This window comes from Zootoca vivipara, chromosome Z1 (genome assembly GCF_965207765.1).
Source record: "Zootoca vivipara chromosome Z1, rZooViv2.hap1.1, whole genome shotgun sequence".
In the NCBI taxonomy this organism is placed as follows: Eukaryota; Metazoa; Chordata; class Lepidosauria; order Squamata; family Lacertidae; genus Zootoca; species Zootoca vivipara.
The window spans coordinates 44,661,379-44,682,591 of record NC_142583.1 but is presented as its reverse complement, the minus strand read 5'-3'; the positions used below and the strand labels follow the sequence as shown (position 1 = coordinate 44,682,591).

The 21,213-nt window shown below is 39.4% G+C and overlaps 1 protein-coding gene across 3 annotated transcripts; it reads left to right on the top strand.

Annotated features, from left to right (window-relative positions):
* ABHD18 (abhydrolase domain containing 18) lies at positions 1-21,213 on the top strand. 3 transcript variants are annotated; one of them, XM_088660344.1, is made up of 14 exons: positions 1-244; positions 1,451-1,500; positions 4,399-4,503; positions 4,916-5,000; positions 5,400-5,500; positions 6,041-6,119; positions 6,214-6,300; positions 8,000-8,025; positions 9,449-9,587; positions 10,480-10,569; positions 11,298-11,399; positions 14,984-15,356; positions 16,785-16,947; positions 18,674-21,213. In XM_088660344.1, the coding sequence occupies exons 3-14, from the start codon at positions 4,412-4,414 to the stop codon at positions 18,723-18,725; spliced, it is 1,389 nt and encodes a 462-aa protein (XP_088516470.1). In that variant the 5' UTR covers positions 1-244; positions 1,451-1,500; positions 4,399-4,411; the 3' UTR covers positions 18,726-21,213. The 3 variants fall into 3 exon arrangements, with proteins under 3 accessions (XP_088516470.1, XP_088516472.1, XP_088516471.1); XM_088660345.1 differs by lacking the exon at positions 1-244 and adding an exon at positions 519-579; XM_088660346.1 differs by lacking the exon at positions 10,480-10,569.

The window sequence follows — 21,213 nt, the reverse complement described above, 5'->3', positions numbered from 1 at the left end:
TTCTCGCGCGGAGACGAGAGAGAGCGGGAAGAGGGAGGGAGTGACAGCTGCGACCTTCGAAGTTCTCCGTTGCCCCGCCTCCTTCCCTCATTCACTGTGGCGGGACGGTGAAACGGAGTCCCGAAGGCTGGTGAATGAGAGGAAAGGCTGGGAGAGAGGGAGAGGCTGGAGGACGAGGACGGGGACGAAGAGGAAGGAAACATCCCGCTCGCCTCTCCCTTCTGCCGCTTTTTCAGTGTGGCGGGTGGGGAGAATTCATTTTTTTTCATTTTCTGCCTCCGCGCGGGCAGGACGTGCAGCCTGACGCGTCTCCCTGGGTGGCGGAACCTGGGTAAGGGGAAAGCCTGTGGGCTCCTGGCCGTCCTTGCCCAAGCTTGCTAGGAAGCGCGAGAAGACCTCCTGCACCTGCGCGGGGTCTTGTGTTGTGGCACAAGTTGGGGCTGCCCATAGCTGTCAAGTTTTCCCTTTTCTCTCAAGGAAGCCTATTCAGCATAAGGGAATTTCCCTTTAAAAAGGGAGAACTTGACAGCTATGGGCTGCACACGTTGTCCTCCGTGCCTTCATTTCTCGGGAGGAAGGGTAAATGTTATCCAAGGACCTTCCTTTATTTTATTTATTTATTTATTTTGCAAAGTTTTGTTTCTTTGTGTTAGGCGGCAATCCAGTGCATCTTCCACATGGGAACCAGCTGTGACTTTCGCTTCCCAGTATCACGTAGGATCGGACGGTCCATCCCTGCCTAACCAACCGCGTTGTTATTTTATTTGTTGGCGGGTCTGGTTGAAGGCGCGTTTCAGGGACAAGCTCGCAGTTAAATCAATCGCGAGCCCACGGCGCCCTTATCCATATGTGGAAAGCTTTTGTTTGCTTGTGAAGGTTATAACGACAGTCTATAGTCCATCCGTTATGGTGAGAGGAAGGCCAAAGAGAAAGGAACTTCGTTGAAGTGTGTGGATGTTGTATAAGTATACGGGCTTGCTTTTGCTTTGCCTTATACCGGTATGTGTGTATCAGTTTTCTAAAGAATTGCTCTCTCTACGGATCCAGTGGCTATTGCTTATTAAAGCACCAAAGTTAGGAGGCAAGAACAAAATTCTGAAGGTCTGAAACATGCTGATTCTGGCAAATAAAAAAAATGGATCTGCCTCCTTTGGGTGATACTGTACTATATTACCCTCTTTTTCAAAACTAGTGTGAGAGCCAGAGTAGTTCAGGGTATTGTAGCAGCAGGCACCCATAGTGAGTGAAGTAGCTCATAACTCTGGCCTCTTGGTGGTGGGGTAAGTATCTCTGTACAGTATGGTTTACAGTGTCAAATAGAAGTTGTTCTCCAGATTTGTTTTATAAAGGGGTGCTGAGGGGAAATCTGAAGCCTTTCCTAGTAGCATATATACTCTTAATATTTTGAATTACATATGGAATCTGACTCATTCATACTTTGAACCAACAGATATGAAGAGAGTTGCGGTTAAGAGAATTCTGGACTGACAAGGTTGACAGGTATGAACAACTTCTGGTTGAGAACCTTAATAGGTGTATGTTTTTAGTGTGTGGGTGTTGTACAAAAGTGTGGTATGAAAACATTTCTTTCCTTTTTATTCATAAATTACGTGGCTGGTTTTGTTGTTTTCAGGATTGTCGTACATTTCACAGTGTAGATTGCCAGTGATTTATTGTAGGGGGGAAATGGTGTCAACATTTTCTTTTTGTATACAGTGGTACCCCAGGTTACAGACGCTTCAGGTTACAGATTCCACTAACCCAGAAATAGTACCTCGGGTTAAGAACTTTGCTTGAGGATGAGAAGAGAAATTGCACGGGGGCAGCGGGAGGCCCCATTAGCTAAAGTGATGTCTCAGGTTAAGAACAGTTTCAGGTTAAGAACGGACCTCCAGAACGAATTAAGTTCTTAACCCAAGGTACCACTGTATTGCAAAGATATTGCATCCAAACCATGACTAAGACAGTCCTATGCACAGTTAGTTGGGAGTAAGCCCCATTGTATTAAACAACTTATTTATTAATGGACATGAATAAGATTGCACTGTAAATCGCATTCCTGATGTTATAATACTGCTGTGTTATTCATGGCCTACTAATTATAGTTGTATTTCTGTTCTTTCCTGTTCTCATTTTGATTCCAAATTGCAATGTGTTTATTTGAAGGCAGTGTTTTTGAGGCCAGGGTTGTTCCTACAAATTTTTCACACACTTTTGGATTAGTAAAAACTGGTAGATTAAGTTTGGCAACATATTATCTTCTCAGCATACTAACCTTGTATGCTATCATTGTGAAACTTTACTTTAGAAATGAAGCATGATTGTAATCATGTTTTGACGCTCTGGAAAAATGCTACCTTATACCAAATATCAAGGTTAATCTGACATTACCAAAAGTTGAGAGGGGGTCATTGTCTTGTGTTTCCTTGGGTTTTGTTGTTTGGAGTGTGTCCTTGTGTGAAGGAAAAATAACTAGCTTTTGCAGTAATCGAACTATAGTTTGAGCAGAATGTTGTAAATTTGAAATATCTTACGTAGATTCTAGACTTAAAGCACTTCAGCTCCTTGTTACGGTAATTTTTCATCCAGCATTGTATTTATTAGAAAAAACAGCAACGAATAACCTTAGCTATCAAATTCCTGACATTGCTCTTGAAGAGTGAGATAGAAATATGATTCCATTGATTTGTTTTCAGACAAAAAAACTCAGTGGTAAATGAAAAGACGAAATAGCAGTGGTGAAATATTAACTAAGCAATTACATTATGTCAAAGGATAAGGCAGGTTGCTTTTGTTTGCTTTTCTTGGTAAGTGGTAGATCACCACAGCAATGGTACTGAAATGATTTTCAGGAAGGAAAAGTCTCTCAATGTTTGGACATAGCTTCTGTTTCTTTAGATGTAAGGTAAAGGTAAAGGGACCCCTGACCATTAGGTCCAGTCATGACCGACTCTGGGGTTGCGCGCTCATCTCGCATTATTGGCCGAGGGAGCCGGCGTATAGCTTCCAGGTCATGTGGCCAGCATGACAAAGCCGCTTTTGGCAAACCAGAGCAGCACACGGAAACGCCGTTTACCTTCCCGCTGTAGCGGTTCCTATTTATCTACTTGCATTTTGACGTGCTTTCGAACTGCTAGGTTGGCAGGAGCTGGGACCAAGCAACGGGAGCTCACCCCGTCACAGGGATTCGAACCGCCGACCTTCTGATCAGCAAGCCCTAGGCTCAGTGGTTTAACGGAAAAGTCTCTCAATGTTTGGACATAGCTTCTGTTAGATGTACATTTCACAATTTAATACTTTGACCTAGAGCTATCTTACAAAAGTCACATCTTCTATTACCTTAGAGTTTACTTTGGAAAGCATGCTAAAAGATCTCAGTTTGGTGATGCAGAAACAACTTAGTTTTGGAATGCCTACCAATAAAAATATATTCTTGCAACCATTATATTACGTATGTATTTAGGACATTGAAAAGAGTATGCATGTTTTAAAATGAAGTTGAAAACAATGGGAAAGTTCATTCAGTTATTGCAACATTTACAAAATTGAAAGATTTACCCCCCCCCCCAAAGGAAACCAAGCACCTTTCCCTTCACTCAAACTAATGCATGTAAATTGAGCTCTCTTTGTAAACTGCTTACAGCTCTTTTCATTGTTACAAGGTGCACATTCTTTTCCAACTATAACAGTTTGTACTCTTGGGATTTTTCCAACATCTTTATCCACTAGGATTCAGTTCCTAAAATTAGGTGGCTCTGTACTCTGTGGTATGTTGCTTATGCCACAACAAGTATTGCTCTGTTTAAACAGCTGTGTCTTCCGCATTGGTCTAGGTACCCTTATAATTTAGCCATCTGCAATACAAAATAATTTAACATGTAGAAGGTTTCTTTTCAATATCTCTGCAGTGTGAACAGCTGTGAAGGTAATAGGCTGGTTCAGTGTGTTTTACATTTTTAAAAGTTTCCATTCTTCTGTTCAGATTGGTTCCTATTATCAATATAAGTATTTTTGCCTACATAGCTTTTCCCATTTGTAAAAGAAAACAAACTGGATTAATAGAATGGCTTTTTTCCTTTCACTGATATTTGCTGTTGTAGCAGAATTGCAACAAATTGTTGACAGGCAGCTTATTAAAGGTGCATCAAATCAAGTGCTAATAAATTCTACTTCCTTAGTCATTTTCTTAAAGCAAGTACAGGATTTCTCTTTAACGAAGATTAATGTGCCAATTTCAAGCATGTTTTTGAAAGTTATACTGTATTGTGCAATTTCTGTGTGTTTATAACTAGCCTTTGCTTTCATTGGAAATAAGAGTTGTACTTTTACAGTTAAGAAGTAAGAGACAACAGTACTTTTCGCCAGTATGCTAAACAGCTCTCTCTGCTCTTTTTCTAGATGTGTTTTGCTAATGGGTGTGAGTAAACTAGATGTCTTATACAGGCGCCTACTTCTCACTAAGCTTTTTATTCAAGGATGGGGAAGACCAGAAGACTTGAAAAGGTAGTTATGCTCACTCATGATTATATTCCAGATTGGTATACATCCTCTGTTTTTAAAAAATAGTACCTCCAAAGCTTATATTCTGAGTTCACACTGAAAGCCTTAAAACAGTTTTCTTATACTGTATGAAGGAAAAGTTAGAAAAGCATTTGTCTCAAATTGAAGGGTAATATTTGTGTTACTACATGTTTAAATTTAAAGACTGGTATCACATTGAAAATAAACAAAGCTTGTGCAGGAGTTATTAATGTTAACACTGGATATTATAGCATCCTAAGTACCGTATGGGTTGTTCCGTGACAGTGTGGAATTATAGATCATTCAGGCCAAACAAAGACTAAATTATAAAACACATTTTTGTGTCTTGTGTGTAGTAATAGCTGAAACTTAACACTATTTTTGTCATTAACAGAATATTTGCATTCAGAAAGCTTATTGGAAACAGAGAAAAATGTCAAAATCTGGTTTCAAGAGACTATCCAGTGCACATCAACAAGGTATTAAGTTGCATTTATTTTTTAAGTAGCTTAAGAGTCTATGCAGGTGTGCAATCCTGATTATGAAAAAGGATAAACTTTTGTTCAAAGGGAGGTATCTTTTCTTGAGTTGAAGTATATCTATAGAAAGGAACCTATGCTTTGTAATCTGCATGTTGCTAGAATTCACTAGATATTAGTGGAAGGGCTGTAGCTCAGAGGTAGACCATCTGCCTTGCGTGCAGAAAATCCTTGTTTCAATCTCCAGCACCTTCTGGAGAGTTGCTGCTAGTCAGTGTAGATGATACTGAGCTAGATAGACCAATGGTTTGACATTGTATAAGGCAGCTTCCTCTGTCCCACCAAATGTACTTGTTAATGTTTGACAGCTTCAGTAAGAATGCAATGTTGTTACTGTAGGTTGAAGAGCAGTCAGACTGTAAGATACTTGATGGACAGTTCATTTCCCCCTTGGCTCATTATGTTCCAGATATCATGCCACCAGAATCCATCACAGCAAGGTAAGGACAGGCACCTAATGTAAGTTATGAAATTACAAAGAGTGAGATGAGACAAAATGCTGATGAAAAGGTGACACATAACATGCGTTAATTTTGGATAAGGATAGGTTTGCATGTTGGCTAGGGCTTTGTCTGCACTGAGTGCCACTTGGAACAGCTCCTTACCTTAAGTGCTGAGAGCTCCTCTTCAAAGTTTTGTCCCAGTAAGAATAATACTACAATTAAAAAGGTCCTAACTATTGCATGCCTTAAGGGACATTTTAGATCACGTACAATGCCCCCCCCCAATACACATGGGTCAGTTATTCTGGATTTGCATTTGATTGGAGAAATGCCATATATGATGGCTAGCAGCAGTTTTAATTATAATGGTAGCTGGAAAATACAGTATTTTCTGCAATCATGCTTATTACTTAAGGGGGGGATGCATTACTAGTCCTTGATGTAAAATATTTTTGTGTGATATTAGTTGCTAGTCTGTTAACTTTCATGTAATTTCATGTAGGCATAGTTTTTCAATGATTGCTTTCTATTTAATAGGTTTCAGTTTTTAGTACCCAAGCTATGGAACAGCAAATACAGACCAGTGTGCATTCATTTAGCAGGCACTGGCGACCATGTAAGCATACAACATTACTTCATTAATGCTTTAAAAAAAAACCTGTTACACTTGTTTTATTTAATTTCATCTTATTAAACTTTTGTCTCTTTAGTACTTTTGGAGACGACGCACGTTAATGGCCCGTCCAATGATCAAAGAGGCCTGCATGGCTTCACTGTTGTTAGAAAACCCTTATTATATCCTTTATATAAAGCAAAATGTATCTGTGAGGCACAGGTCTAGAGAGGAAAGATGCTGCTGCCTAGTCATGTATTTGGTTCGAACACTAATATGGTGAATGGAGATGTCAAATATGTCAAAGCATATGAAATGTAAACCATTTATATGTTTCCTGTATAGATTGGTAGCTTGGAAATTGACAGAACTATAGTAAATGACCTAAAGATTATACTTGAGTATGTGTGGTTCTGCTTGAAAAGAAATCACATATTCTGTGGACATTTTGCAACTCTTAAATCTCAAAAAAGCATAAATAACTCAAATTAATGTTGTGTGTATGTAATGTGTGTGTAAACTGGGCTTGTGGGTTACTATCCACTTTTCTCCGAAACCGCTTCACCGATTACGTTCAAATTTGAACACAACGTCCAAAGCGAATGTCCGAAGGCTCTTATAAGGTTTTCAAAGATAGATGCCACACCTCCGCCAGGTGAAACCCAAAGAAACGCCTGTTCCAGAATGCACCATTCATCTGAAAGTGCATGCTGGGAAAAGAACCAGGTTGCAAACCAGCACCCTTTAGCGTTGGCTACACTGGTACTGCACCTATAGAACCTTCCCTCTCAACAGCACCTCGGCTGCCGTTTACATACTAGGCTGAAGCCTTTACAGACTAGGCCGAATGGAGGTACTGACTCGCCTGGATGGGGGTTGGGGGGAGGAGGGGACGGGATAGGTCAGGACACTGTGGGGCCAGTCACAGGCATGACCCGGGATGGGGGGAAGAGGGGGCATGATACGTCATGGGACGGGACAGGGTGGTGGCAGTCACAGGGATTAGCCACAGCAACGCATGGCAGGGCCAGTAGTTATATATAAAGTAGAACTATATGCAAATAGACTCCAGGGCATCATTATCTAAAATTAGGCACATTTTAAATGCAGCTTGGAAAGGACATGAGGACCATTTAAAGAAAAAATAATAGGAAAAGAATGCATTGCCCCACCTGATTGCCATGCTTGCATTTGGCTTGTCACAGTTAAGAGATTCAGTTTCCAAATTACCAGCCAGCAGTCTTTCATAAAATATTAGTTTTCTGTCTCCCTGTTTGAGGCTGCTATATTAATTTATCAATAAATCTGAGGTTTTTTTTAATCCAATCCTCTTCTGTTGGCATTTTGATAACACAAAAATGGAAATCTATCACCAATCGGTCAGCTGTTAACAAATTCTGAATTACTTTCTTATAGAGATATTATCTTTATCCCAAGATGTAGCCCAAGAGGACGAAAACTTGATTCACATATTATAATTTTCTTATAGTTGGCAGCAACTAAACATTCAGAATGTTTGTGTGGAACCTGTCAGGATCATGGCCATTATTCTAAGCAATGTTACTGAAATTCCTAATAAAACAGTAAGACAAGTTTTTCATATTCCTGTTTAGTTATATATAATGACTTGCCTAGATAAGTCATTCAGTGATTGAAATGTTATGCATGTGTGAACTCAAATCTCCTATGTCCAACGTAATCCGTGAGCTCACATTATCTCCCGTTTAATTGTTAAATTGCAAGCCTTAACCCACAGTTAAAATAACTTTTTAGTGTGCACAATTTTTTTAAAAAAACTTCTAAATATAAATTGTATTGAAAATGTTGAGACTCAAAAGGTATATACATTTCCATATTAATTTCTTTGACTCTTATCTGTACATGGATGCAGAAAACCCAAGGATCAGTTGTAAGTATTAGGAACGTACCGTATTCTGTGATACATTTAGGAAATAGATATACTGCTTAAAATTTACAAGTTATATCTTATTTCTGATTATCATGTTTTTTTGACTTTGTTTTTTTATTTCTTTCTGCAAGAAACTCATTTTAACGCACAATGGTCAATAATACAAATGGGAATATTGCATTCTGCCACTTTAGGGGCTACACAACCTTTTAAAGTTGCTACCTTCTGCATACCTTGAATGTGAGAAGGTTTTGATAACTGTGTTAATGCTGAATGCCTTCCAATCCTTTATATAAGCTATTTCTAGAAATAACCTTATTCCAAGTATGTAGCAACTTGGTGTTGCAAGATGTTCAGATGCAGGGCCGGCTCTGCTACGCCCGCTGAGAGGCGCGGCTGAGGCTGCCCCAGGCGCACCTCCGCTGTTCAGCGGCTTCAGGCCACTCTCCGGAGGTGCGCGGGCCTGGGGCCGCCTCCGCCGCGCGCAGGGGCGTCGCAACAGGGGGCAGGCAGCGCCCCCTGGCCCAGGGCCGGCCCTACAGCAGGCTGGGTGGCGCAGTGCAGCTGTGCCCGTGGCAGCCCGCTGTGCTTGGAAACGGGGGGGGGGGTCGGGCGCCGGGCATGCTTAAGATGGCCCTGTTCAGATATATTAAAACTAGGTCATTTCATAGACTGCCAATCATTGTAAATAAATTGTAAATAAATTTCACAGTGAAGACTGTATGTGGCTGTAACATTTCACTTGTTTCTTTTGCCAACCATTTTGAGTGAATAGTGGCAGCTTTCCCCAACTGAGAAGGGGAGGATAATACATTCCCCATCCTTGCATCCCTTCTGTTTCCCCAAATTAGCAAAGTGCTCTGAACAAGCATAGCATGATGGATTCTAACTAGGCACCAGAGCTATCCATCGTAAAGTTAAATTGTTGCAGTATACTTGTAATACTGCATAGTAGACAAAACTTGGAAAATAAATCCTGTAACTTCACTGCAGGTATCTCTGCAAAACAAATTTGTTTAATATTGTAGCAGGTTTGAAATTCTGGCCTTAACAGTAATTGTAGATTGATGGATAAGTTGCACGAAATCCACAGCTTTTCTTCATCTGGCAGTATCAATATTTTGAGGCCTTTTTGTCATAAAGCAACTTTATAAAGAAAATATTTTACTTTATTGGCCAAAATCCATTGCTGGCAGTTTTGTGTGGACTGTGCTCCTGTTAACTGTAGTTCAAATAGCTATATAGTTGGGTCCAGTTCGTCCAGGCAGCAGCTATTAGGTTTAAATATAACCATAACCCTGCCTCACATTAAATGAGAGAGAGTTTTCATGAGGTCAGTGATCTGAATTGTAGCAGATATGATTATAGGTGCATTTGTTAATATATATATTTAAAGTTTGCCTTTCTTTTCTCGGGAGAAAAGAAGATCATGTCTGAAAAATGTCTCTGACCTGTTTGTCATGGGAGGAGCTCTTGTGCTAGAATCAGCTGTTCTTCTGCACTGGTTAGAAAGAGAAGGCTATGGACCCCTTGGGATGACAGGAATATCCATGGGAGGACATGTAAGAACCTTCATTTGAAAAATAGTAAATCAGTTGAAGCTTACATATGTCTATCATTAGTTGGTTTTAAGTGTTGTAAAATAAGTTACAATATAAGTGATTAATCTAAATCACATGACATAGACATGAGAAATGGGAAGTGCAGATATGGAAATGGCCTTACATTTTCATATTCTATTAGAATGAATACTGAATATAGTTTGATCAAATTCTTATTAAATTTCAAGTTTATGTCCAGGTACAAATCCCAGGTACAAACCCATGAAACATATGAAGTATTGTTGGCCTATCACTTACCTTAGGCAAGCCTATCTCAACAAGTCTGTTGTGAAGATTAAATGAGAACCTTACTTACGTTACTCAGAGATCCTTAGAAAAAGAGCCTCAGGATTTGTATTAAAGAGGGAAGGAGGATTCCTTGGAAGAAGGATTTGTATTGGATCCATACATAATGATTAAAATGATGAAATGCTTTTCAAAATCTGAAGTTCTTAGATAATATTTTTATATAAATGCCATTTAAATTGGTTGTGAATAAAATCTGGAAGGGGAAAGAATTGGGAAGGTTTTTTTTAATATTCTAAAATATGTTGAGGGGCGAAAGCTATTTCTCTCAAGTAGTAATTTCATTTCACTTGTGCTTATGAAAACAAAATAAGTCTGTCGCTCCCTAAGGAATTATGATACCAACTGTGCTGTATACCAGTAATTTATTTCAATTTGCAGTAAATGCATTGTGTGTGTGTAAAGAAAACAGATAAAGATTTACATTAAAAGGATTTTGGGAAAAATATACTGAGGTGACTAATACAATACGAATCACAGATGCTATTCATCTTCAGTGACAAGCAGTATGTAATCTGAAAAAAATATATTATCTTCTATTTGACAGATGGCATCTTTAGCAGTGTCAAACTGGCCTAAACCATTGCCACTAGTTCCTTGTCTCTCCTGGTCTACAGCCTCCGGTGTTTTTACTACGGTAATCTATTTGTAGTGTACAATGTCAACAAGTGGGAAACCAAAAGGCTTCAAAGCCCTAATATTAATCAGGTTTGATTTATTGTTGGGATATTTTATAGTAGAAATACTTTGTGTTCTTTGGGTTAGGGTAGAGTTACCAAATATTGAATTGAGGAGCAACTTTTTTTTTAAAGTTACTCCTTCTCAGTAAAAAAGTAAAGGGACCCCTGACCAGTCACGGACGACTCTGGGGTTGCGGCGCTCATCTCGCTTTACTGGCTGAGGAAGCCGGCGTACAGCTTCCGGGTCATGTGGCCAGCATGACTAAGCCACTTCTGGCGAACCAGAGCAGCGCACGGAAATGCCGTTTACCTTCCCGCCAGAGTGATACCTGTTTATCTACTTGCACTGTGTGCTTTTGAACTGCTAGGTGGGCAGGAGCTGGGACTGAACAATGGGAGCTCACCCCGTCACGGGGTTTCAAACCGCCGACCTTCTGATCGGCAAGCCCTAGGCTCTGTGGTTTAACCCCCCAGCACCACCCGTGTCCCTCACCACAAACTCTCCATTTCTAAAATGGTTTATGATCCTTGCCCTTGTTTGTAGATGTGCCCAGAGAAATGTTTCACAGCTCATGGGGAAACTTTGCTAAAATGATATAAATTAAAATTATTTTTATATAGTTGGTGTCTTTAGAACAAGGGTTCATAATGACTTGCCACTACTTTACAATATCTTTGATTTCAGGGTGTACTGAGCAAGGCAGTGAACTGGAGACAGCTTGAGAAACAGTATTATTCAGAGAGTGTTTATGAAGAAGAGATCATTCAAATGCTTGAATATTGTGGAGTAGGTATAATTTTATTTTTCATACTAAATATTAACTACACAATAAAAAATTCCGTCAGTAGCACCTTAAAGACCAACTAAGTTTTTATTTTGGTATGAGCTTTCGTGTGCATGCACACTTCTTCAGATACACTTGAAACAGAAGAGTCAGTCCCTTATGTATACCTCAAACTTAGTTGGTCTTTAAGGTGCTACTGAAGGAATTTTTTTATTTTGCTTCGACTCAGACCAACACGGCTACCTACCTGTAACATTAACTACACAGTTTGACCATTGAAAACATGTCACAGTGCTCAAGCACTTCAGCAAAAACATTAGATATGAAGCTATAGGATTTGTTGTAAAAATATCCTTGTCAAAAGATGCATTAACATTGTTCATGTATTATTATTTTTACTCTTCTACTCTTGATTATTTTTACAGTGGTGAATGGTGGATTGTGAGAGAGCTTGTCAAACTTAGGAAGGAGCATTTTCATCATATGACTAGAACCAACCAGAGCATTTAACCATAAAATTGAATTTTTGGATTGCTTTGGTAAAAAAATATTGCATTTCCTCTTACATTTTGTATGTTGGTTGCTAAGTGGCTCCCATGTTTGTTACATGTTCACCAAAAATTTAGTAAAATACATAGACGTTCATAGATGCTTAGAAAGTATAACTAGGGATTATTTCTTGTTATCAGGTTATAAAAAATAATAATGTAAGGATCCATAGATAGAATATCAGTTGCTGTCTTTTCAATAGGAAAATGTAATGGGCCATCTGTCTCATTTCTCTTCTGTTCCCATGGCTGTGGCCAGGTGTTGGGATTTTTTTTAGGTCACTGTTGTAGAATGTAGAGGACGGCTTCATCTTCTTCTTTAGTGATCACTCTTAGCCGAGCAAGATTGTCTTTCATGAACATGATCTTAACGGTGTGTTCCTAGATCAGTGTTTCCCAACCTTGTGCCTCCAGCTGTTTTCGGACTACAATTCCCATCATTCCTGACCACTGGTCTTGCTAGCTAGGGATGATGGGAGTTGTAGTCCCAAAACATCTGGAGGCACAAGGTTGGGAAACACTGCCCTAGATGACTGTGGAGGCCAATTCTGGATCCACACATCCTTCCACAGTGGGGACATAGGTTTCTGGGCAGGAGCTGATCACAGTGAGGGTTTGCCAAACATGCCTTCCTCTTAGCACGTCTCTCCCTGAGTTCAAGTGTCTTCAAAGTTCATGACACCATTGGGTAAAGGCTGTTGTCCAGTTGGAGTGCTCGCAGGCCAGTATTTCCCAGTTGTCGGTGTTTATACTACATTTTTTTAGATTTGCCTTGAGAGAGTCCACCTCTTTTGTTGACCATCAGCTTTCCATTTTAAAGTTCAGAATAAAGTAGTTGCTTTGGAAGACGATAATCAGGCATCCGAACAACATGACCAGTCCAACGAAGTTGATGTTGAAGAATCATTGCTTCAACACTGGTGATCTTTGCTGCTTCCAATACACTGACATTAGTTCGCCTGTCTTCCCAAGTTATATGTAAAAAAATTTGGAGACACCGTTGATGAAATCTTTTGAGGAGCTGGAGATGGCGTTTATAAGTGGCCCACGTTTCACAAGCGTACAGTAAGTGTTGCAAACAAGCATTTTGTTTTCCCTGGAAATGTCCCGGTCCTCAAACACTCTGCACTTCAATTGGGAGAATGCTGCACTTGCAGAGTTCAGGCGATGCTGGTTTTTGGCATCAATGTCGGTCCTTGTGGAAAGATAACTGCCCAGGTAGGAAAAATGGTCAACATTTTTGGATTTGTGGCACAGCAGAGGGGTTGCTTTGCACTTCAATTGGGAGAATGCTGCACTTGCAGAGTTCAGGCGATGTTGGATTTTGGCATCAATGTCGGTCCTTGTGGAAAGATAACTGCCCAGGTAGGAAAAATGGTCAACATTTTTGGTTTTGTGGCACAGCAGAGGGGTTGCTTTGTGCTTGTTGGTGTAGCACTTTGGTTTTTTGGATGTTGAGCAAGAGGCCAAGATCTTCATAAGCTTTTGCGAAGCTATTTAGGATGGTTTGGAGGTCATCCTCTGAGTGTGCACACGCTATGTTGTCATCTGCATATTGAAGCTCTATGATGGAGGTTATGGTAACCTTACTCTTTGCTTTCAGCCTACTCAAGCTAAAGAGGTTTTCATCTATTCGATAAATGATTTCTATCCCGGTGGAGAATTTCCCTTTGACAGTGCTCCTTGCACTCCTTGTCTCTATCCCTTTTAGTTCAGAAATAATTATGGAAGGACTTGGAGAAATGTGGCAGTGGTAGAAGAAGGGTTCTTTATCCTCCTACTCGCCTACGCAGTCTCTAAGCTGTTACATATTTTGCAAAGGAAACAAAAGATGTGCTAGGAAGCCACTAATGGGTTTGAGGAAGATGCTGAGCTGTTGCCACATCAAGTGGCTGCGAGTAAAACTATTGCCTGGAATTTCCAAAGGAGAATGGAGAACTTGGGTTTCTTTGGTGTTTCCAATGCTAGTCATGTATAACTATCTTCTCAAAATATTGGGACTAAAAGGTACTTCTCCTAGGAAGAAAATTATCAATCAGTGGGAAAGCATCTTGTTTGTTCTCCAGGAACATTTATTCTATGTTAAGCAGAACTGTGAACTGCATATATTGCATATTCCTTTACCCTTTCCGGTGGAGTTGGTACTGTATGCATTGTAAGTACTAAACCTTAGGTAACAGAATACACACAACAGCCTATATTGTTGTAAACTGCTTGAGCTTTTTTTTTTTAACAATCAAGTGATATATAACTTTTGTGAAATAAAATAATGAATAAATATTCCATTTTCCAACCAAGCGCCCTGTAGAATGAGGATGATTTAATCATTTATGTTTTCTTTCTCCAAATTTTCATTTCATCTCTCTGAGGATGATTGTGGATGTGCTTGCATTTGCACAGATTTCAAATTTCTAAAAATAAATTCCACCCCACCCACCCCAGATACAGTTAAATTAAAAGTTGTTAACAGAGGGGTGCATTCATAAGACAGTTTCATACAAGCCAAAGGTTGGGATATGTCACTTTAGTCTTTTCTATGTTTACATAGTTTAAGTGACTCACATTAGAAATTAAATTGTTCTCAAAATTCAACACTGTCAATTGTATCTTATAATGTATAATGAAAGAGATATTTGGTGTTGTAGTCGCCATATACTTGGGAAGTGTCTTGAGTTAAAATATAAAAGCTGCCATATTCTTTTAGAGCAAAGGTCACCAACAGTGCCCTCCAGATGTTGCTGCACTTCAACTTCCATCATCCCTGACTTACTAGCATGCTAAGTAAAGTTCATGGCAATTGGGAGTCCGACCAGCATCCATAATGCACTACATTAGATACCCCTGGGTTAGGGTAATGGAACATCTAGCTCATTCAAGAGAGCAAATTATAGAAGTTGCCACATACTAAACACACACACACACACACACACACACAGCCAGAGAGCGCAAATGTTTTAGGATTAGCAGAGTAACTGATAACTTACAGGATATCTACCTAATATTCAAAGTGTCTTAATTGAATAGATATTTTTGTTTAGACAGATTCATTCAAGATGGGACAAGACTTTGTTAAAAATTCTCCTGGCAGTGTGGACAGTTTAAGCAATCTGGATCTGCATTCCGGTATGCTGAACCTGGATACCAGAAGCAAAGTTCTATCTTCGGAAACTGGTCACTGCCTTAGCAGTAGCAGAACTACTCTAAGTACCTCAGCGGAAGGACTGTTAGTGCAAGAGGCGTCAAAAATGCAGTGCATAAACCAGACGTTTTCAACCAGCAGCAGTAGCAATAAGGATTTTACCAGTAATCAGAAGCATCTGATAAGTGGAAAAAGGGACAGTTTACAAAGAGAATCTTTAAGATTCATGAAAGGGGTGATGGACGAATGTACTCATGTAGCTAATTTTTCAGGTACATGATATTTTAATACAGTTTTGAAATTGTTCTTTTTGCTGCCCTCTGCCTATTTCTACCCTGTTAAATAATACTTCTGTTTTTAATGTTTTCTTTCTCCCAATTTTCATTTCTGCATTTCTAAGTAATCTCTGAGCACATAAAGTGTTTAAACTTGATTTTTTTTCTCTTCTTCTTTATATCCAGTGGTGCCTAGTTTGTCTCATATGACTAGAAATGTAGTTTATATCAGAAGTTGCTTAGTCTGTTTATAAGTGGAGTTATTTGAAGCCTAACATGATCACTAACAGCATAATTCTCTGGTCTGTGCAAGGCAAAAATCAAATAGGGTTGAGCACAGCTGTTGTCTCATTGTAAATTATGCTGAACTGGTGGAACAGCAGCTAGGTCAACACACCATCAACATTCAAAGCTTTGTGTGAGCAGAGAAGGTATAATAGGGGCTAGTGACATTAATAATAATAATAATAATACTGTAATTATTATTATATTTATTTATACCCCGCCCATCTGGCTAGGTTTCCCCAGCCACTATGGGCGGCTTCCAACAGAAGTATTAAAATATGGTACAATAATTTATTAAACATTAAAAGCTTCCCTAAACAGGGCTGCCTTCTGATTTCCTCTAAAAGTCTGGTAGTTGTTTTTCTCTTTGACATCTGGTGGGAGGGCATTCCACAGGGTGGGTGCCACTACCGAGAAGGCCCTCTGCCTGGTTCCCTGTAACTTGGCTTCTCGCAGCGAGGGAACCGCCAGAAGGCCCTCGGCACTGGACCTCAGTGTCTGGGCAAAACGATGGAGGTGGAGACGCTCCTCCAGGTATACTGGACTGAGGACGTTTATAAGTGGGACTAGGGCTCCTTGTACTACAAGGCAAGGTGAGGACCAAAAAACATTGAAATGAAAAATTTGAGCACCAAGGCCAATTATTCTCAACAAAGCCCAACAGAGAAACATAATGCAATACTGTGCCATAGACCATGCAACATATTGAAATGATAGGGCATGGCCATAGATAATACCCCACTGCCCCATGTGTCTATGAACCAAAAAGGGAAATACACAGGGAAGGAGGCCATAAGGTCAACATGAGACCATTGCAGATCACAAGATGATGCTAACTTATATTAGAGCAGGTTATTAGGCTATAAGGTGGTTGGTGGTTGGTTTTTCAGCAGGATCAAGAAAGCTGGTTTCATGTTCAGAATTTTCCTTTGTTCTTCTTTCCCATCTAACATAAACTACTGACAGTGTTGCATCAGCAGTAAAAAAAGAACTAAGGCTACATTAAATAGTTGCCATTTGCTCAAGACATAATTGTGAATTCCCATGCAATTAGCTTGTAATTTTAACCTTTCTGTAACATTGTCTTCCGAACTCAAGATAGCATATTTAGCTTTAAAGAGTTTTGTTCCTTGTTCTCAGTTCCAGTTGATCCAACACTGATCATAGTAGTTCAAGCCAAGGAGGATGCTTATGTTCCAAGAACTGGTGTACGTAGCCTTCAAGAAATATGGCCCGGATGTGAAATCAGATACTTGGAAGGAGGTCATGTTAGTGCATACCTCTTCAAACAAGGATTGTTCAGGTGAGGCATTGATTATGCAATGAAAATCAAACAAAGCTTTTATACTCTACTACTACTGCATCTCTTAAGTGCTAAGTATACATATTTTGTTGTGGCAGTGCTTTAAAGTCTAAATGTTGCCTGCATTCAACAGACTTAGGCCACTTCAAAGCTAGTAAGTCATGGTTTTGTGCTATCTGAACAAGCTGAATTGAGTCTTGGGCTTATGAAGTGGTGGTGTATAAACCTAGGTTCTCTTCTAATTTATTTAGTGCTAAATGAGAGCATTACAGTGGTGCCTCGCTTAACAAACGCCCCGTAAGACAAAATTTTCGCTTAAAGAAAGGATTTTTCTAGCGGAGGTGGCCTCGCTAGACAAATTCGTTTTACGAAAAATTCGTCTAGCGAATCGCAGTTTCCCATAGGAATGCATTGAAATTCAATTAATGCGTTCCTATGGGCAATTTTTTTTTAAAAAAAATATTCAATGCATTCCTATGGGATTCGCTAGACAAATTTTTTGTTATAAGAATAGACCCGTGGAACGAATTAAATTCGTCTAGTGAGGCACCACTGTACATCTGAATGGAGCTTTATTTCCTACTCAGTTCTGTTTTATATTTCAGTTGTTGTACTTGTTACCCCTAAGTTGTGGATTTCTGAGATTTGTGGCTTTGTTTACAATTGGCAGGAAGTGCCCAGGAATTTTTAGAAACATTTGTGTGTGTGTGTGTGTGTGTGTGTGTTTTATAAATGGATAGTGTAATCTATGAATTTTGACTCATGACACTCAAAATTTGGCGAAGTCACACCAAGTCAAGTTTGGTCCACCAACTTAAATTAAAATTATGTCCATTGTTCAAATGTCAGTGAAGACTGCTGCACTCACCCCGCCCCTCCAGACCTGGAACCCTCATGCTGGGTTTGGTGATGATTTATTGAGAGGCAGCCAAATCTATGCCAAAAAAAGTCCTGTATCGCTCCACTAAATTGAATAAAAATGGCACCTAGCATCCAAACATTGCTGAAGACAACTGCCCCCACCCTGGCAATTTTCATGCCAAGTTAAGCAACAATATTTCAAATGGTGGCTGAAGTTATGCAAAAAAATGGGCATAGTCATGGCAAAGTTGTGTTTTATTTCACCATTTTTCTTTATCGTATTTTTCACTCCATAAGACACACTTTTTCCCTCCTAAAAAGGAAGGGGAAATGTCTGTGCGTCTTATGGAACGAAGGCACTGGATGGCAGCAGGATCCCTCGAACAGAGGGATGCCTCTGCCGCCAGAGGGACGAGCAGCCTGAAAGCAGACTGCTCCTCCCTCTGCCCCCAACAGTGGTTGAAGGATGGGGAGGGACAAGCAGCCCAAAAGTGGGCTGCTCCTTCTACTGCCGCCGCCAGCGGCATTGTTTCAGAGTATTTTTTTTCTTATTTTCCTCTTCTGAAAACTAAGTGTATCTTATGGCCAGGTGTGTCTTATGGAGCGAAAAATACGGTAAAACTGGCATGCTGCATTCAAACATCAATGTAGGCCACCACCCCAACTCAGGAACCCTCAATTTTGCCAACTATATCTCAAGAAGTATCCGAATGCTGAAAACAGACATATGGACAATTTTCTAAAATGTATAGTGGAAGCAGGTGCTAAAATCTTTTGTTAGAACACTGTGCTGCATCTGAACAAAAAAATCTTGTAAATTATTAGTGTACCTTCATTAATGTTGTTAATTTTCTCTTTCTCTTAGACAAGCTATATATGATGCCTTTGAACGCTTTCTCCAGAAATATGCTGTATAGCTCTGTCCTTTGGAACTGTTCTATATAGACTTGTTCTGAGCTCTTTCTTACATGGATCCTCATGTTGACCTCATGTGGAGAACAAGTCAGACATAAGTTCAGTTAAGTCACCAACTGGATGGTAAATTGAACTTGGCGTTATATCAGAATGAAATCAACCAGTTTCAAACTTGCACCAGTCATGCCAATGACAATTTTAGCACAATTTTTTAATACAGGTAATATCTGTCTAATGATTAGGCTGATTTTTAAGACTATTGTTATTTCGAGAATACAATTATCCTTTGAAGAGAAACCAATACAGGTTGCTTAAATTTTATGTAAATTTTAGCATAAGTTTCACACACCAGGTTGTCACTAGGAATTCAAAAATTCCTTCAGGGAGACCAGCTAGACCTCAATAATGAGTTCAACTTGAAAAGTTTATTCATAATAAAAAGTATTAAGATGGTCTATGCAGACTCTGAGGAGTAGGCAGCTACATACCCCCACAATCTTCAGTGTTCCCTGGCCCTATTTCAACTTCAGTTGGAAGAACAAAGTTTGCACGTTACTTTCCTGCACCTCATAATTGCTTCTTTAAAACTATTTGTCCACCTTTAATCATTGAAAGCACCATGCTAGGTGTGCTCTTATTTTAAAATGGAGGGAGGAGGTGCGTACTTCTGTTGAGGAATCATAAAATGTTAATTGACTGAATTGTTACACCTGAAATGAAAATAAAGCGTGAATCCTTCTGTATATGTATGTTGCATGTTTAATGTTGGTTTTCTTACAAACTATTTTGCATCATGTTGCAGTAAAGAGGGATTAACTTCATTTGGATCCAACCCAATATTGTAGTTAATTCCTCTTTAGTTCTATTGAAATCAATGGGACAATTTAGTGAAGACTAAGTTAACTCTCAATTTTTTTAATTGGATGAAAGTGACCATCTTCATTTGGATCCAATCCTTATCATCCCCATCATTCCCCATGCTGCCTCCCACATAGTTCCAGAAGGTCCCCCAACACTCCAGAACAGCCTTCAATGGGGCTGCTGTGTTTCGGGGAGCAGGACTTGTTGAAAATAAATCCCCCCATTATTCAGTGGTTGCATCCTGTGACTTGAGCTAGGCTCACAGAAGCCCTTCATCTTACCCATTGTATTTTCTTTCATATTATATGGAAGTTAGTATGTGCTGTTGAATTTGATAAAATATTATTGTGGCTGAATCCAATAAAGTTATAACTTCTGCTCACACAACACAATTTCTCTTTCCCTCCACCCCAAATCTGCTAGAGGGTTGGGGGGAAGCTCAGAGGAGATTGGGGTTCTGTTGTGTGAGTGGAAGTTGTTAAACCCATGCAGAGACTTAGTTGGATACAGCGCTCTAGGTGCAACTGGATTGTGCTGAATAATTAAAGTTGAAGTCAGCCCACTTATCTAGGAATAGGTCCCATTGAATTTGGACATCTTTAGTACACCTGCATAAGATTGTACGTACTAGAATAATTTTTGAAGAGCACAGTCTGATGAAGAGGAAGTTTATTAAAAGTACTTAAAGAAGCAGCTTTAAGTGGATTCCAGATACTGCTAAACTCTTGTTCAAAGTAATTTCATGGAGAACCTAAGTATTAAAACTCACTCCTCTGATCAGTTATGGATAACTGCAAACCCTCTAAGTGTCCCTATTTTCCAAGGATAGCCCCGGATTTACAGAAGCCATCCCGGTTTCTGATTTGATCCCAAAATGTCTCGTTTTTCCTTAGGATAGCCCTATTTTCATCTGAGAAATGTTGGAGGGTGTGTAACTGGCACAGTATTTCAAATTAAGTATTTATGGCCCACATGAGTCTACTCTATGTCTCCTTTTGGAGTGTTCCAGTTCCAGGTTTATGGAACGCCAGAATTGGCAAAAACGGATTGGCTTGAAATAGCTGAGTATTTGAAAATGGAATCTGCCACAATATTATACATCTACAGTACTAGAATTTTATACTGCAAAATCTGCTGTAGCAGGAGCAGTAACATGCTTGAGTGTCCAATTTAGTGATTAAGGGGTGGTATTCATTGCTAGTGCTACCCAGTGTAGACACACTTAAGTTAATGGACATGGTGGGTTCCTTGTAAAGCACTTTGAGGTCTTTTTCAACAATCAAATTTGTCTAAACATCACTATTCTAAGACTACTGTTTATGTGTTGTGAATTACTGTGTCATAATCATGTGCTTTTAACAGTATTTTATATAATTTATTAATCTTGCATTTAAAGTGCATTCTATATTTCACAGACCGGCAAAATTCTTGGTAACAAAGTCTTTGATAAAAAAGTTTTGTGGCCTTACTATATTCAAATGTCTCTAATACCTAACATTTCATTTAAAAGAATTTACTAATGGTGTTCTAATCAAAAAGGAAAATCATAGTTAAATGAAAGTAAGTTTCAGAATTCCATGTACTTTTCTAACTGCATTTTATATTTTTCAATAAAGCCTTGCAAAAACA

Excerpts from the sequence above, each read along its gene's own strand:
- ABHD18 (XM_088660344.1), top strand. The coding sequence starts at position 4,412 with ATGGGTGTGAGTAAACTAGATGTCTTATACAGGCGCCTACTTCTCACT. Across the intron at positions 6,301-7,999 it reads TGTTAGAAAACCCTTATTAT|GGATGCAGAAAACCCAAGGA; the intron begins ATCCTTTATATA and ends TTATCTGTACAT. Across the intron at positions 15,357-16,784 it reads TCATGTAGCTAATTTTTCAG|TTCCAGTTGATCCAACACTG; the intron begins GTACATGATATT and ends CCTTGTTCTCAG.